The sequence below is a fragment of the Mobula birostris genome, chromosome 2 (assembly GCF_030028105.1).
Source record: "Mobula birostris isolate sMobBir1 chromosome 2, sMobBir1.hap1, whole genome shotgun sequence".
Classification (NCBI taxonomy): domain Eukaryota; kingdom Metazoa; phylum Chordata; class Chondrichthyes; order Myliobatiformes; family Myliobatidae; genus Mobula; species Mobula birostris.
Genome location: NC_092371.1, coordinates 107,832,647 through 107,851,070, shown reverse-complemented (window position 1 = coordinate 107,851,070; position 18,424 = coordinate 107,832,647). Strand labels below are relative to the sequence as shown.

At 41.9% G+C, this 18,424-nt stretch overlaps 1 protein-coding gene across 2 annotated transcripts in view; it reads left to right on the top strand.

Moving 5' to 3' along the window:
• The window catches only part of LOC140189352 (prolyl endopeptidase-like), a 179,758-nt gene that overhangs the window by 67,647 nt on the left and 93,687 nt on the right, over positions 1–18,424 (top strand). For both annotated transcript variants that reach the window (XM_072246100.1, XM_072246107.1), the window contains exon 9: positions 9,862–10,059. In XM_072246100.1, the coding sequence (XP_072102201.1) occupies positions 9,862–10,059 (198 nt within the window). The remainder of the gene's footprint in view (positions 1–9,861; positions 10,060–18,424) is intronic.

The following is an 18,424-nucleotide window of genomic DNA, read 5'->3' as shown; positions in this document are numbered from 1 at the left end:
ACACACCACTCATCACAGGCCTCCAGTCAGAGAGGCAACCGTCTACTACCACTTTCTGGCTTCTTCCACAAAGGCAATGTCTAATGCAGTTTACTACCTCCTCCTGAATGCCAGCCAACTGAAGCTTCTTGAATAAATGCCCATGCAGGACCTTGATACAGATCATGCTAAAGTCTATGTAGACAACATCCGCTTCCATTCTTCCATCAACTTTCTTGGTATAGGCACTTCGAGCAGTTCTGCCCAATGCACCCCCCCCCACACACACAATTTAACCCTAACCTAATCACAGGACAATTTTCAATGACTGATCAACCTACTAACTGGTTTGTCTTTGGACTGTGGAAAGAAACTGGAAGACCTGGAGAAAACCCATGCATTCCACATGAAGAAGATAGACTCCTTACAGGGGGCGGTGGGACTGAACTCCAAACTCCAAAGCCCCGAGCTGTAATAGAGTCATACTAACCATATACTACCATGGCGCCTCAGAACATCTTCCAATAACTTACCCGCTACTGACATCAGGCTCGCCAGCATATAATTTCCTGCTGATACTTAAAGGTTTACTTAAACAACGGAACAACATTAGTCGTCCTAAAATCCGCCAGCACCTCACCCGCAGCTAAAGACATTTTAAACACATCTGCTAGGATCTTCTCGCAAGGACTGAAGGGACACCTTGTCAGACCCTAGGGATTTATCCAACCTAATTTGCCTCAATGCAGCAAGCACCACCTCTTCTAATCCACATGTGGTCTATGAACCCACTGCTGTTTTGCCTTAGTTCTATAGGCTTTGTGTCCACATCCTGAGTAAATACAGATGCAAAAAAATCCATTAAAAATCTCTCCCATATATCTTGGCACAATTTCGTTGATCTCTATGTTTGGGCCCAGTCTATTTTGTCGAGGTTACCTCAGAGACCATTTCCCGCTAACTACAAATTCTTTGGAAGGACATACACACCAAACTATATGATTGCCCTGTTTTTTTTTGTTCCTTCATTCCTAAAGACACATTCTCTCTATTGTGATGTTTTTAATTAGTATTACTTCAAGACCATAAGACAAAGGAGCAGAATTGGGCCATTCCGCCCATCGAGTCTGCTCCGTCATTTCATCATGGTTGATCCATTTCCCTCTCAACCCCATTCTTTTGCCTTCACCCTACAACCTTTCATGCCCTGACTAATCAAGAGCTGATCAACCTCCCCCTTAAGTGCACGTAGTGACCTGGCTTCTATAGCTGCCTGTGGCAATGAATTCAGATTCACCACCCTCTGGCTAAAGAAATTCTTCCTCATCTCTGTTCTAAATGGGCATCCCTCTATTTTGAGGCTGTGCCCTCTGGTCCTCAACTCTCCCACCTAAGGAAAGATTCTTTCCACATCCACTCTATGTAGTCCTTTCAACATTCGATAGGTTTCAATATGATCCCCCCTCATTCTTCTAAGTTCCGGCGAGTACAGACCTAAAGTTTTCAATCGTTTGACATGAACATAGCATAGTACAGCACAGTACAGGCCCTTCGGCCCACAATGTTGTGCTGACCCTTAAACCCTGCCTGCCATATAACCCCCCACCTCAAATTCCCCCATATACCTGTCTAGTTTGTTAACCCTTTAATCTGGAAATTATTCTCATGAACCTCTTCTGAACCCTCTCCAATGTCAGCACATCCTTTCTTAAATAAGGGGCCCAAAACTGTTCATAATACTCTGTGAGGCCTCACCAGTGCTATATACAGCCTCAGAATTATATCCTTGCTTTTAAATTCTAGTCCTCTTAAGATGAATGTTAACATTCACCTTCCTCACCACCCATTCAACCTACGAATTAACCTTTAGGGAAACCTGCACGAGGATTCCTAAATCTCTTTGCACCTTGGATTTTTGAATGCTTTCCTCATGCTTTTATTCTTTCTACCAAAGTGCATGACCACACACTTCCCGACACTGTGTTCCATCTGTCACTATTTTGCCCATTCTCTTAATCTATCTAAGTCTTGCTGCAGCCTCTTTGCTCCTTAAAACTACCTGCCCCTCCACCTACCTTTGTATTGTCCGCAAACTTGGCCACAAAGCCATCAATTTCATCAAATAAATCAACGTAAAATGAAGTGGTCCCAGCACAGACCCCTATGGAACACAGCTAGAAAAGGCTCCCTTTATTTCCACTCTTTGCCACCTGCCAAACAGCCTTTGCTTTATCCATGCTAGTAGCTTTTTTATAATACCATGGACTCTTATCTTGCTAAGCAGTTTCATGTGTGGCAGCTTTTCCAAGGCCTTCTGAAAATCCAAGTACGCAACATCTACCGATTCTACTTTGTCTATCCCGCTTGCTATTTATTCAAAGAATTCCAACAGATTTATCAAGCATGATTTCCCTTAAGGCAGGGGTTACCACTGTTTGTTATGCCATGGACTCCTACCGTTAACCGAGGGGTCCTTGCACCCCAGGCTGGGGACCCCTGCCTTAAGGAAGCCATGATGACTTTGGCCTACCTTATCATCTGCCTCCAAGTACATCCTTAACAATTGACTGCAACATCTTTCTAATCACTGAGGTCAGGCTAACTGGCTTATTATTTCCTATCTTCTGTCTCCTTTCCTTTTTGAAGAGTGGTGTGACACTTGCAATTTTCCAGTCCTCCAGAACCATGCTAGAATCTATTAAGTCTTGAAAGGTTACTGCTAATACTGCCACAATCTCTTCAGCCACCTCTTTCAGAACTCTGGGATGATTACTATTCTCATTTTTTTATTCCACTTCCTCGATTTCATTCAAATGACCAGTAACTAGGAATGGTAAGTTCTTAGTTTAGCCACTCTTTTAGGCACACTTCTGTAAAGACTGTAAAGATGTTTAATATTTCCGCGTGTCTGTATGTCTTCTCAGCTTATCAATCCCACTCACTAAACTTTTGAATTTCATTTATAACCATTAACCTTGGCTGAGAAAGGCGAAAACAGTGGTGTACTTAGTAAACAGTGCCAGACCCTTAGCAAACCAAGGTCATGACTGAATCTATGTAGATTTTGCAAGTTCTCTTTGTGACAGCCTGGGTTTCTTTCAGGTGTTCCATTTCTTCCCTCATTCCAAAGGCACGCAGGTTGGTTGGTTAATTAGCCACTGTAAATTATCCTTATTCTGTAGGGCACTGAAAGAATCTGATGGGATTTTTGATTAGGGGGTTAGTGTAAATAGGTGGGTTGATAAGGTGACATGAGCTTAGAGGGGCTGAAGAACCTATTTTCATGCTGTATCTCTGACTGATTCCTTTTTGTCTATTTTGTAATTTTTGTTCTCTTTACCTTTCATATTCTTGCTAATTTTCCATATTATTTTTTCTCCCTCTCATTGTATCACTGTTAATGGCTAAAGCTTCAGTAACTGTAACTTTTCAGTATTTGATTTGTCATTCAGCCTGGAAAGGTTATTCTCTATAAATGAGCACACCAATGCCAGCGTGATTGCATTAGATGTTCTGAATGTCATTCTTGATTTGGTTTGTAGCATTCTTGTCTTTGAGTCAGATGACCCAAGTGCCATTCTATCAGCTTGACACATCCAGACTGGCATTTTCATGCTGTACCAAAGAACGTAGCATTGCTATTGTTGTCTATCAGGTAAAATGTTAAACTGAGGCTCCATTTGCCCTCTGGTGAATATAAAAGAACTCCCAGAACTATTTGAAAAATAGAAAGAGTTCTCCCTAGACTGTCATTATCTGAGAAAACGAGTTTTCTGGCCATAAGCACACTCCTAGTGTACAGTCTCCATGCACATGTGAGCTGCTGCATTTATATTAAAACAATCAGAAATCCTCAGAAGTATTTGAGTGGTTTAAGACCTATGTTTATAGAAGTTACTATATAAATTGTTTTCTTTCCTGAACTGCACCAATACAATTGTTTGCCTTACTGATTCAGTGACCTTTTAGTCAGGCAAGTCTGCCATTCGATGTTTAGACAGTAGGTGAGATGCAGATGCTTGCATTATACATCGGGGTGCTCTCTGATGAGGTAACCGTAACCTTTGGCCCAGAGCAGAAGTCGTCAGCTGGTGCCCAACCTTTATGGTGTTTCAACCCTTAACCACTACACTCTCCAGTTGGTGGGTCAGCAGTGGTGGCCAAGTCACTGCCCATCTGCTCCTGACTTCCAGCTCAACTCCTCTCACCTGCTCCATATCCAGCAGGAGGCTCCTTTTGCTTCCTCCCCCATCCTGCGAGCTGCTTGGTTCTTGCTCTTTTCATCAAGGCCCAGCTCATACTCAACCACCATGCTGACCTCTACAGCTGATCTCTAAGGGGACTAGCCACATCTGCCATCCTTTGTCCCTGCACTCCAGGGCTAAGGACTGGTACATCAGGGTCTTTCTCTCAAGCCTCCTCGCATCCTTCCTCCCATGCTACTGTGAGCTCCACCAGGATGATTTCCCTGTCTTTGGTAAACCACAGTACAATGTCTGGTCGAAGTGTGGTTTGCACCATTCCAGGAACCGCAACTTCCTCCCACATTAACCCTCATTTTCCATGATTTGGCTGTTTGCAACAGATTGGATTTAGGCCTCTTTGATAGGACTGGCGTGGCCCTCTCCTTGTTGAAAGTGATTGCCCTGTTTGCCCCTCTGCCAGCTGGTCCCTTTTTACACCTGTCCTGCTCCACTGTTTCATCAAGGGACAGACGGACCTTGTTGTGTTGGCACCTATACCATCCTTGTGAAAAAGCTGTTTCGCATCCTGACTGTACGTGCACAAGTGAACCCTATTAACCACAATGCTTGCAGTTGCGGTCCTCTTTCAGCCCCCATGTGTGCAGCTGCGATGGTGTCATACACGGACCAATCGAGGAAAGAAATGCGGAAGGGCGCCAGCCTCCACAGCTCTGCCCAAGTGATCTTATGCTTGGGAAGATCCCATTTTGTCCAGGTGCCCTGTGCCCCCAACTCCACTGCCTTCGATACCCGCCTTTCATCCTCGTGGTTCCGCACCCCTGCCTGGACCATGTCACACCTATCCCTTGCACTTGTACTCCCCCTTTGTTGGAAGTGTGCAGAACCAAGGCCTTGCCATCCCGGGCGTGGGTTGCTGATGATGTCTCTCAATTGCAGGGAGTTCACTGCCTGGTCTATGGCCAAGTTGGTGGCCCACTTTCGGCCCAAAAGGTTTTTGAATCTCTGACCCAGGATACTTGAAACTTTGCATGTCAAGTATAAGGTATAATAAGCCTGTAAGTTATATTTTCTTCAATATTTGTTGATAACCAGTGCTATAGAGTTTTACAGCACACAAACAGGCCCTTCAGCTCATCACATCCCTGCTGACCTTTCTATCCATCTGCATTAATCCTATTTGCATGCATTTTATGCCTTGCCTATTGAAGTATTCGTCTAAATATCTCTTGAATGTAGTGATTGAATCTGACTCCTCCAACGCTTGCTACTTTTAGGGAACCATTAGCTTTTCATTGAGGAGTATTACAACATGGATGCAGGTCATTCGGCCTATGAGTCCCTGACAACCATAGTGCCCACCCATCATCCCAATTTCCTGTATTTGGCCCATGTCCCTTTAAGCCCTGCACCTGCGTATGTTTATCTAGTGGTTCCCAAAAAACTATTTTGTACCTGCTTTGAACACTTCTAGCAATTTATTCCATATACTCACCACCCTCTGTGTGGAAAAAGTTGACCTTCAAGTTCCTTTTAAATTTCTATCCTCTCACCTTAAATCAATGCCCCAAGTTTTGGGCTCCCCTACCAGGGAGAAAAAGACTGCTGCCATCCATCTTATCTTTCCCCTCTAACCTTAGTCTTGTACGCTATGGTTGCCCTCAATCTCCTACACATTAAAGAATGATGACCTGGCCTGGCCAGTTCCTTCCCCTACTTCAGGCACTCTAATCATGGCAATATCCTCTTAAAACGTTTCAGCATTCTTTCCAGTTTAACCGTACAACCGCAACACAATGTTCCAATTGCTATACTTAATGCCCTGACTGATGATGACCGGCATGCTGAACACCTTTTTCACTCCCCTGTTTATGTGAAACACCCCTTTTAGTGAACTGTACACTTGTACTTCTAAGTCCCTCTGTTCCATTACACCCTAGTGCCCTACCATTCGTAATACAAGTTTGACTCGATGCTTGGCTGTACTGAAACCCATTTGGCTCTCCTTGGCCCACTTCCTTAACTGATCAAGATCCCCCTGTAATCTATCATATCAACACCATCCCCTAATTTCATGTCATCCACAAACTTCCTGATCGAGCTTTGTACATTCTCATCCAATAACAATTATCAAGGGTTCCAACGCACACCCTTGAGGCACACCACTTGTCACTAGCATCTATTCTGACAAACGGCCTGCAACCAAAATGCTGTGCCTTCCTACCTCCAAGCCAATTTTGAATCCAACTTAACTAGTTCTCCCTGGATTCCATGAAACCAAACTTTCCAAACCAGCCCAACATGTGGAACCTAGTTGAAGGCCTTGCTAAAGTTTAAAGAGAAAATATCCAATGCCCTATTCTTATATTCCTTTTTAGTTACGTCTTCGAAAAATTCTAAAATGTTCATCAAGTGTAACTTCCCACACACAAAACCACACTGACTCCTAACCTGACTCTGTCCATCCAAATGCTGATCTATCCTGTCCTTCAGAATTTCCTCCAGTTACTTCCCCACTACTGATGGCAGGCTTACTGGCCTCAAGTCATCAGGAACTTCATCAGTAGCAGATGATGGTACTCAGAAGGATTGTAGCCCCAATAGTAAGACCAAAGACTTGATTATGGACTTTAGGAAGGGGAAATTGAGGGAACACACACCAGTCTTCATCGAGGGGTTAGCAGTGGAAAAGGTGACTAGTTTCAAGTTCCTAGGTGTCAGCATCTCTGAAGATCTATCCTGGGCCCACTATATTGATGCAATTACAAAGAAGGCATGACAGCGGCTATATTTCATTAGGAATTTGAGGAGACTGGGTATGTTACCAGAGACTCTAGCAAATTTCTATAGATGTACTGTGGAGAGCATTCTCACCAGTTGCACCATCTGGTATAGAGGGACCACTGCAAAGGATCACAAAAACTTGCAGAGTGTTGCAATCTCAGCCAGCTTCATCATGAGCACTAACCACCCCAGCATCAAGAACATCTCCAAAAAGGCAATGCCTCAAAAAAGGCGGTATCAGTTACCCCCATCACCCAGGATGTGCTGTCTTCTTATTACTACCATCAGGCGGAGGCACAGCAGCCTGAAGACAAACACTCAATGTTTTAGGAACAGCTTCTTCCCCTCTGCCATCAGATTCCTAAGCAGGCAACTTATCAGCCCATGAACTATTTTTACTCTTTTGTACAAAATTTTTTCTTCTTTATATATATATATATATATATATATATATATATATATATATAAAATTGTAATTTATAGTAATTTTATGTATTGCATTCTAACGCTGCAGCAAAACAAATTTCATGACACATGTCAGAGATATTAAATTTAATTCTGATAGGAAAGTTGTGGAGACTGGAAAGGATCCAGAACAACATTAGTAAGATGCTGGCTGAATTGGAGCGTATAAGCTATAAAGACAGGTGGACAAAAATGGGTTTCTCTCCTTAGTGCATTGAAGGCTGAGTGGAGACCTGAAATAATTTTAAAAATCTCTTATAGCCATAGACAGTCAGAATCTGTTCTCCAGGGTAGAAATGTCCAACACCAGAGGACATGCTTTTAAGGTAAGATTGGAGAAGCTTAAAGGTGACGTGAAGGGTAAGTTTTCTCTACATAAGGTGTGGAAAGTTGTCTGGAATGAGTTACCAGGGGTAATAGTGGAATCAGGCAATTTGATAGAGTTTAAGAGACTTAGATAGATTTATTAATATGAGAGGACTCGAATGATAAACAGAGAGCATTTAGTATAAATCAGCATCAAGCAATAAGATGGCGGTGTGCTTGGTTGCAGCAGCCACTCTGGGTCCATCAGAGGTCTATTTCTTCTTTACATCTATTTTACAATAGCAAGTCACTGCTAGATACTAAAAACATCAAGTACTGCAGGTCTATCCCATCAGTCAGTTTCTGAATAGTGATGGAGCTGGACTTGGTGCATCCCATTGTGTTGTATTCTGGACCTGTTGCATACCATTGTATAGAGACGGTGCATGGCGCAAGTGACTGTCTTGGAGATTTTTATTGTGTTCACAAGACCCTGTTGGACATTGGCAACATAGAATACTGCAAGTCTGGTTCACTGGAAAGGCTGACGGTAGGGGAGCTACGTTGCCTCAGTTGTGGTGAGGACTGGGCCTTCGCCATGGGGTTGCCTGTTGCAGATCCCCAGGGAGAAGATGCCGTAGTCAGTGTAGGCAAGAACAGTGGCCGCTGTGGGCATGCTGGAATCCGTGCTGGTTTGAGGGCTGGCCCCACATGACGATGCTGCCTCAGTGTTCGGTCATAGCCGCCCTTCAGTGGAAGAGCAAGCTGGACCAGGACACCTTACCATCAGTCTACAGTCACATCACTCTGGGACTTGGGCTATATTTTTTTCTTTGTGCTGTGTGTTGTTGGTAATGTGCTTTGCACCTTGGCCCCAGAGGAATGCTGTTTCATTTCGCTATATTCACGTATGGTTGAATGATAACTAAGCTTGAAGATCGATACAACATGGTGGGCCATTTGACCTGTCCAGGGATGTGCTGGTCTCTGTTCTGTGATGAAGCAACTATCTCCCCAAGGGCCTCTCATAAAGTCTGAGGATGCACTAGGTCAGGCCTAGGGATTTATCTACCTTAGTGCGCTATAAGGCTGCAAATACATTCTCCCGAGTAATATGAATGTTCAGGATGTATATTTTATACATTTCTCTGACATTAAATTGGACCTTTCCCTTATTGCTGAGTTACTCGGATAGTTTGATCATCTTCCAAGAGAACCTCGTACTGTGAGACAGCTTGGTTTGACATGATGCTCATTATCACCATTATGGACCGTGTCTTATGACATGAGCAATCATGGACTTTGACCATGATTGCTTGTGGCAAACTTTTTTTTTTATTGAAGTTCATCATCAAACAAACATATCCATAAGATGTATTTCAGATACTCTACATATATATCATATAGTCATATTTGTCACAAATCTCCACATAATATTTATCTGAGGTATACATTTATAGAAAGGAGAGGAAAGAAAGAACAATCAAAAGAAGAAAACTATGTACAAAGTAAGGAGTGATCTTTTTTTTTTACAACGTATTCATTGACCTGTGAGAATAAAGTCAGGCCTATGACTTTTCTAATGGTTCTATAGTGGTTTGCTATTGCTGCCTTCTGACAGTGTCTTTGCAAGACGGGTGACCTCAGCCATTATCAATACTATTCATAGATTGTCTGTATGACGTCAGTGGTCACATAACCAGGAGTTGTGATATGCACCAGCTACTCATATGACCATGCACCACCTGCTCCCATGGCTTCACGTGACCCTGATCGGATGGTGGGTGGCTAAGCAGGTGCTACACTTTGCCCAGGGGTGACCTGCAGGTTGGTGAAGCAAAGGAGCACCTGACGTCTCCTTTGGCAGAGATGTGTCTCCACCCTGCCACCTACATGATACTGAAGCCTTGATTTTGCAAAATGAGTGTGGCTTTCAGCTGGGCATTAGACACAAGCTTAATTGCTAGGATTTTAGAGTTTTAGCATTAAATTCTAAAGCTAGGGATATATCCATAAACATCGATCATCCAAAGCATAAATCATATTTTAGATTGCCCCATATGATCAATATTTATACTGTAATGTTTTATTTTCTAATGTATTTGCTGTTTATCTATATTTTCAGAATGGGCCGGATGTGTCAAGACAAACTTTCTGGTTTTATGCTACCTTCATGATGTGAAGCATGTTCTGCAGCTCCATGATTTGGCTACAGGCACTCATTTGAAGGCATTTCCTTTGGATGTGGGCAGTATTGTAGGGTACAGTGGACAGAAGAAGGACTCTGAAATCTTCTATCAATTTACGAGTTTTTTGACTCCAAGTTAGTAAAGAAGAAAATTCATGCATGTGGTCAAGTAAAATTTTGCTGTTGTGATGAAAGGGATATTTTATATATAATAGCCCTGTGCATTAGCTGATTTTGAAATTCTTTAGGCGGCAGGTTCAAGATGCAACAAATCAAATCCAGCAAGTTTCCTTATTAACAGTCACTTCATGAAGCTTCGTAGAATTGTTATTGTATCTTAGATTATATTTGCTCCCCGTAAGAGTTGAACTGTACTTTTCCTGAAAATAAGTTCTGCCCTGCATTAGAAATTTTCCAATTGAGTGATAAATGAGAAATTCATCCTTGGTAGACTGCAGTAAAAGTACGAAAGAATAATAGCTACAGGTTATATTTCCCTTCACACATCAGTTGTATCAAATCCATTTTCTATTTTAAGTATTTCTTTTTTACCTAATACTGAAAAGTGTCTAATACCGAGTAGCCACCAATCATGAGAGGAGAGTATGTGAAAAGAAATGTGGTGGGGGCTCCGGTTTCCTCCCACGTTCCAAAGACGTCCGGATCAGTAGGTGAATTGGTCACATGGGTGTAATTGGGTGGCCAGGCTTGTTAGGCCAGAAGGGTCTGTTTGCATGCCGTATCTCTGAACGAATGAATAAGTGAATTAGGTAGGTAGTGGGCACCAGAGATCTGCAGTTTACAGGGAAGCCTCTGATAGAAAATAGAAAATAGGTGCAGGAGTAGGCCATTCAGCCCTTCGAGCCTGCACCGCCATTTATTATGATCATGGCTGATCATCCAACTCAGAACCCCGCCCAAACATGCATAGAAAGCAAATTTTAGGTCCAATGATGCTGTTACCAGCATGGCCTTCTCATTAAACCAAAATTTGTTGTGGATAGTGATCATCATAGTAAAGAAAATGCTCGATCATGGAGATAGAGATATTGATGGATTTAAATTGAGGCTACCACCTTGTTTGCCTCCACCAAATCAAATTTTCATTTCCCAGTATTTCAGATTATCTACGAACAAACAGGTTCATTTATTCAAAGGTCGACACAAGGTGACTAAGAGTAAAGTGTCTACATTACACAAGAAAGGTTGTCTTCAATAACCAAGTTCAAAAAAAATTATTAGATTTTAACTTTGTGAAGCTTAGCAGTTCATGCACTAAGCAGAATTTCAGCTATGTCTGGCACATGCATTATTTTGAAATAACATCTTGCAAAATTACATTCCAGATTAAAATTTGATATATAAATGTAAGTGCCCAATCCAACAGTTGTTTACATATTGTGGTATGACAGACAGAGAAGAGGCATTCTCCTATCATTCACCCACATGTCTTTGGGATGTGAAAGGAAACTGAAATGCCAGAGGGAAATAACTCCTGTAGTCAGAGAGAGAACATACAAAGTAAAAACTGACAGCGCCAAAGGTCAGGATCAAACTCAAGCTGGAAAGTAGCACCAGACCTGCAGCTCTACTGAGCAACCCTTAAGAATTTTACAATTTAATATAGTTTAGTAATAGAACAACTGAACCATTTAGGAAAACACAAAATATTGGAGGAACTCAGTAAGTCAGGCAGCATCTATGGAGGGGAATAAAAATCAATGTTTTGGGCTGAGACCCTCCATCACGACTGGAACGGAAGGGGAAGAGCACAGATTAAGGTGTTGGGGGGAGGAAAGGAGTACAAGCTGACAAGCGATGGGTGAGCCTAGTTGAGGGGGAAGATGGGTGGGGAGGGTGTTGTGATACTGTTAGAAGCTGGAAGGTGACAGAAGAGGTAAAGGGCTGAAGAAAGAGGTATCCAGTAGAGGGTAGTGGAGTAAAGGGAAAGAAGTGGGAAATGGGTGACTGGAGGGAGGTGATGGGTATGAACAGTATGCAAGGCAATTTTTTTCACCATACCTCAGTATGTGTGACAATAATCATCTAGTTAACACCAATCAATAGTCTGTAGCCAGCAGGATTCATTCCATGTGAAAATGTTCTTTGGCTGAAGCAAAGACTGATACCAGATGTATGCAAGAATGCCCTATGCGGCTAGCAAGCTGTTCATGTATAGTTATAACGCTAGATTCTACCCAATCAATCTAGTTAATGACTGAGCCATCTATCAGTTTACACTCAGTCATCAGAAAATGAGGGAAGGTGTCATTGACATTATTAATGGGTATTTGCCGACACATTGCTCGCTGCTGCTCAATTTGGGCTTTGCCATGCCACATGGCTTCACAGCTCATTGCAGCCATTGTAAGTACAGACAAGGTGATTGCCCTTGATATCAAAGTGCCATTGGATCAAAGGACATGAATACTAAAACCAATGGGCATCCAGTGGAAATTTCTTCACTAGTTGATATAATACCTTACAATAGGGAAGATCTGAGTGTTGGAAGCTGTCACTTCTGCTCCAGAACAGGCCTACAGAAGTTTCTCAGTAAAGTGTATTCTAATCGCCAATTTTCAGCTCCTTTGTCAATGGTCTTTCTGTCATGCTGTCAGAAGTAATGGTAAACGCACGTCTCCATAATATTTAATTCCAATTACACATCCTGCCTGAATACAGCAAGACCTTGACAACAGTCAAACTTGTGAAGATAAGTGAAATGGAATTTCCTTGTCACATGAGTCCTGTGAGACAATTTGGCAATATGTCCTTATTATTCAACAGAATTTCCATCGCTGTATCTTCCACCTATCCACCATTATTCAATAGTTTTACTAGACCAGCCGTGTACATGTACACTCAGTGGCCACTTTATTAGGTGCACCTTTCTCGTACTGGGTAGGATCATGCTGCTGTAGCCTCCACTTCAAGTTTCTCAACATGTGCGTTCAGCAATGCTCTTCTGCACACCACCGTTGTAACATGGTTATTTAAGTTATTGTTGCCTTCCTATCAGCTTGAACCAGTCTGACCATTCTCCTCTGACCTCTCTCATTAAAAAGGCATTTTCACCCACAGAACTGGATGTTTTGTGGGGTTTTTTTGCACCATTCTCTGTAAACTAGAGACTTGTGCATGAAAATCCCAGGAGATCAGTAGTTTCTGAGATACTCAAATCACCCCATTATTTCACAAAGTCACATAGATCACATTTTTTCCCCATTCTGATATTTGATCTAAAGAATAACTGTGAACCCCTTGACCACATCATCATACTTTTATATATTGAGTTGCTCCACATGAATGAGTGATTAGATACAGTGGATTCTGGTTAATCGGGCAGCCACTTACTTGGAACAACTCTTAAAGAACAGTTTCTAATTGACATCAGTTGTGTGTGTTTATAGTCAAAAAGCAGTAATTTTTGACACATAGTTGGTGAGAAATAAGCATTAAGACAATTTAGAACTGTTTTGGTCACTGGTTTCAAGTACTCAGGCTTGGAGATGTGAGTGAAAATGAAGTGATTTTACTACTTCAAGTTAGGAACTACAAACAAATTGAAGATATTGACAATCATTTTAAATATTACAATGAAAATGAAGATTTGGTGGATGCAGTTGTTGAAAGCTTTGTATGAAGGCAGTCCATGATCTGCATTGGGTGTGTCTGCTGATTTTGTTCATTTTCAGTCAATCAAAAGAACCTGGCACCGTACACTGAATGAATTCCACCATAGATAACGAAGAGGAACCAATACACAATTTTATAGTACTATAGTAGTATTGGTAATGTTCTGTATTTCATTTAAATACATAATTTGTTACTCAGTTTGTTAACTATTTTCATGAAACTTCGACTAATTAGGACAGTCACTTAATTGGGCTGAAGTGTCCTGGTCCCAAAGTATCCCAATTAACTGGAATCCACTATATTTGCATGTACAAGTAGGCATACCTAATAAAGTGGCCATTGAGTGTATATAGTATGGCTGCAAGTGCAAGTCGGACCGTGAGAGGAGCAGCTCCATCATTTGATCATGGCTCATTCATTTCTCTCTCAACCCCATTCTCCTGCCTTCTCCCTGTAACCTCTTATGCCCTGACTTGTCATGAACCTTATCAACCTCTGCTTAAATATACCTAATGAACTGGCCTCCATGGCCACCTGTGGCAATGAACTCCACAGATTCATCACCCTCTGGCTAAAGAAATTCCTCCTCATCTCTGTTCTAAATGGACATCCCTCCTGTTCTGAGGCTGTGCCCTCTGGTCCTAGACTCTCCCACTATAGGAAACATCATCTCCACATCCACTTTATCTAGGCCTTTCAACATTTGATAGGCTTTAATGAGATCCCCTCTCACACTTCCAAATTCCAGCAAGTACAGGCCCAGAGCCATCAAGCACTCCTCAAATGATGTCTTTAATTCCCAGAATCATATTTGTGAACCTTTAAACCTTCTCAAATGTCAGCACATCCTTTCTGAGATAACTGCTCACAATACTCCAAGTGAGGCCTCACCAATACCTTATAAAGCCTCAGCATTATATCCTTGTTTTAATATGCTAGTCCTCTCAAAATGAATGCTATTATTGCATTTTTGCTTTCTTCACCGATTCAACCTGCAAATTAACCTTTAGGGAATCCTGCACAAGGATTCCCAAATCCTTTTGCACTTAAGGTTTTTGAAATTTTTCCCATTTAGAAAATGGTCTGTTCTTATTCTTTCTACCAAAGTGCATGACCATACACTTCCTGACAGTGTTTTCCATCTGCCGCTTCTCCTAATCTGTCTAGGTCCTTCTGCAGCCTCTCTGCTTCCTCAACACTACCTGCCTATCCACCTATCTTTGTAAATTCTGCAAATTTGGCCACAAAACCATCAATTCCGCAATCCAAATTATTGAAATACAACTTAAAAAGAAGCAGTCCCAATGCCGACTCCTGCAGAACACCAGTAGTCACCGTCAGCCAATCAGAAAAGGCTCCCCTTATTCCAACTCTTTGCCTCTTGCCTATCAGTCAATGTGCTACCCATGCTGGTATCTTTCCTTTAGTACCTTGGCCTCTTGCGCTAAGCAGCTTCAGGTGTGATACCTTGTCAAAGGCCTTCTGAAAATCCAAATACACAGCATCCATTGTTCCCCTTTCTCTATCCTGCCTGTTATTTCCTCAGAGTTTCAACAGATTTGTCAGGCAAGATTTTCCATGAAGGAAACCATGCTGGCGTTGGCCTATCTTATCATGTGCCTCCAAGTATCCCGAAACCTCATCCTTGACAATCGACTCCAACATCTTCCCAACCACCAGAGTCAGACTAACTGGCCTATAATTTTCTTTCTTCTGCCTCCCCCTCTTCTTGAAGAGTGGAGTGACATTTGCAATGTTCCATTCCTCCAGAACCATGCCAGAATGTATTGATTCTTGAAAGATTATTACTAATGCCTCCACAATCTCTTCAGCTACCTCTTTCAGAACCCTGTGGTGCAGTCCATCTGGTCCACATGACTTATCTATCTTCAGAGCTTTCAGCTTTCCAAATACCTCTTAACTGCACTCTGCACTCACTTCTGCCCCCTGACACTCTCGAACTTCTGGCATATTGCTTGTGTCTTCCACAGGGAAGACTGATGCAAAATACTTACTCAGTTCGTCTGCCCTATTACTACCTTGCCAGCATCATTTTTCCAGCGGCCTGATATCTATTTTTGCCTCTCTTTTGCACTCTATCTGAAAAAAATTGTATCTTCTGATATTATTGGCTAATTTACCTTAATATTTTACCTTTTTGCTGCTTATGGCTTTTTTTGTTACCTTCTGTTATTTTTTAAAAGCTTCCCAATCCCCAGTAATTTTTGCTTTATTATGTACCTTCTCTTTTGCTTTTATAGTGGCTGCATCATCCTGCACTTTCTGGAATTGCTTCCAGAAACTCCAACCATTCCTGCTGGTGTCCCTTTCCAGTCAGTTTTGGCCAACTCCTTTCTCATGCCTATGTAATTCCTTTTAGTCAACTGTAATATTAATGCGTTTGACTTCAGCTTCTTCCCCCTCTCAAAATATAGGCTGAATTCTATCATATTCTGATCACTGGCCCCTAAGGCTTCCTTTACCTTAAGCTCACTGAACAAATCTAGTTCATTACACAACACCCAATCCAGGGTAGCTGATTCCAACAGTGAGCTCAATCACAAGCTGTTCTCAAAAGCTTCTCATAGGCAGTCTACAAATTCTCTTTCTTGGGATGCAAAATCAGCATCAGCCTGATTTTCCCAATATACCTGTATATTGAAATCCCCCATGACTATTGTAATATTGCCCTTTTACCATGCATTTTCTATCTCTAGTTTTAATTTGTAGCCCACACCCTGGCTTCTGTTTGAAGGCCTCTATACAACTCCCATCGGGGTCTTTTTACCCTTGCAGTTCCTTAACTCTACGCACAATATTTTCCGATCCTATCTCACCTCTTTCTAAGGAATTGTTTTTTTTTTTTTACCAACAGAGTCACAGCACCCCATCTGCTTATCTGCCAGTCCTTTTGATATAATGTGTATCGTTGGATGTTAAGCTCCTAACTATAATCTTCTTTCAACCACCACTCAGTGCTACCCACAGTGTCATCCCTGCCAATCTCTAACTGCGCTACAAGATTATCTACCTGATCCTGTATACTGCATGCATTCAAATATGACACCTTCAGACCTATATTCATCACCCTTTTTGATTTAGTCAGAGTCTGGGTATTCTGCAATAAGTAACTCTTCACAGACTTTGCAGCAACTAGAGGGCACATGTCTAGAATTTGATGGAATAGTTGAATTTACTTTATTACTTGCATCCTTCATATACAAACCCCATTTCCAGAAAAGTTGGGATATTTTCCAAAATGCAATAAAAAAACAAAAATCTGTGATATGTTAATTCACGTGAACCTTTATTTAACTGACAAAAGTACAAAGAAAAGATTTTCAATAGTTTTACTGACCAACTTAATTGTATTTTGTAAATATCCACAAATTTAGAATTTGATGGCTACAACAAACTCAACAAAAGTTGGGACAGAGTTAAAATAAGATTGAAAAGTGCACAGAATATTCATGTAACACCGGTTTGGAAGACTCCACATTAAGCAGGCTAATTGGTAGCAGGTGAGGTATCATGACTGGGTATAAGAGTAGCGTCCATCAAAGGCTCAGTCCTCGCAAGCAAGGATGGGTCGTGGCTCACCCCTTTGTGCCAAAATTTGTGAGAGAATTGTTAGTTCAAAAGGAACATTTCTCAACACAAGATCAGGAGTACTTTGGAAAACCGTTGTCACTCAACACAGTCCATCGCCGCATCCTGAAATGCAATTTGAAACTGTATTACGCAAGGAGGAAGCCATACATCAACTCTATGCAGAAACGCTGGCGAGTTCTCTGGACCCGAGCTCATCTCAGATGGACCGAAAGACTGTGGAACCGTGTGCTGTGATCAGATGAGTCCACATTTCAGCTAGTTTTTGGAAAAAACAGGGGTTGAATTCTCCGTGCCAAAGATGAAAACGACCATCCAGATTGTTATCAGCAAAAGGTGCGAAAGCCAGCATCTGTGATGGTATGGGGGTGCATCAGTGCCCACAGCATAGGTGAGTTGCATGTATGTGAAGGTACCATTGACTCTGAGGCGTATATTAGGATTTTAGAGAGACATATGTTGCCATCAAAGCGACGTCTCTTCCCGGGACGTCCATGCTTATTTCAGCAGGACAATGCCAGACCACATTCTGCACGGGCTACAACGGCGTGGCTTTGTAGACACAGAGTGCGTGTGCTTGACTGGCCTGCTGCCAGTCCAGATCTATCTCCTATTGAAAATGTATGGCGCATCATGAAGAGGAGAATCGGACAACGGAGGCCATGGACTGTTGAGCAGCTGAAGTCTTATATCAAGCAAGAATGGACAAAATTTCCAATTGCAAATCTACTACAATTAGTATCCTCAGTTCCAAAATGATTAAAAAGTGTTATTAAAAGGAAAGGTGATGTAACACAATGGTAAACATGCCTCTGTCCCAACTTTTGTTGAGTGTGTTGCAGCCATCAAATTCTAAATTTGTGTATGTTTACAAAATACAATTAAGTTGGTCAGTAAAACTATTGAAAATCTTTTCTTTGTACTTTTGTCAGTTAAATAAAGGTTCACGTGAATTAACATATTACAGATTTTTGTTTTTATTGCATTTTGGAAAATATCCCAACTTTTCTGGAAATGGGGTTTGTACATGAGTTTGTAGTTGGGGTGACTCGAGTCCCCAATGATCCTTTGTGCTCTTTCTACACACCAGTCTTTGTAAATGTCCTGAATAGTGGGAAGTTCACATCTACAGATCTGCTAAACTGTCCGCACCACTCTCTGCAGAGTCCTGCAATTGAGGGAAGGACAGTTCCCATACCAGACAGTGATGCAGTCAGTCAGGATGCTCTCAATTATGCCTTTGTAGAAAGTTCTT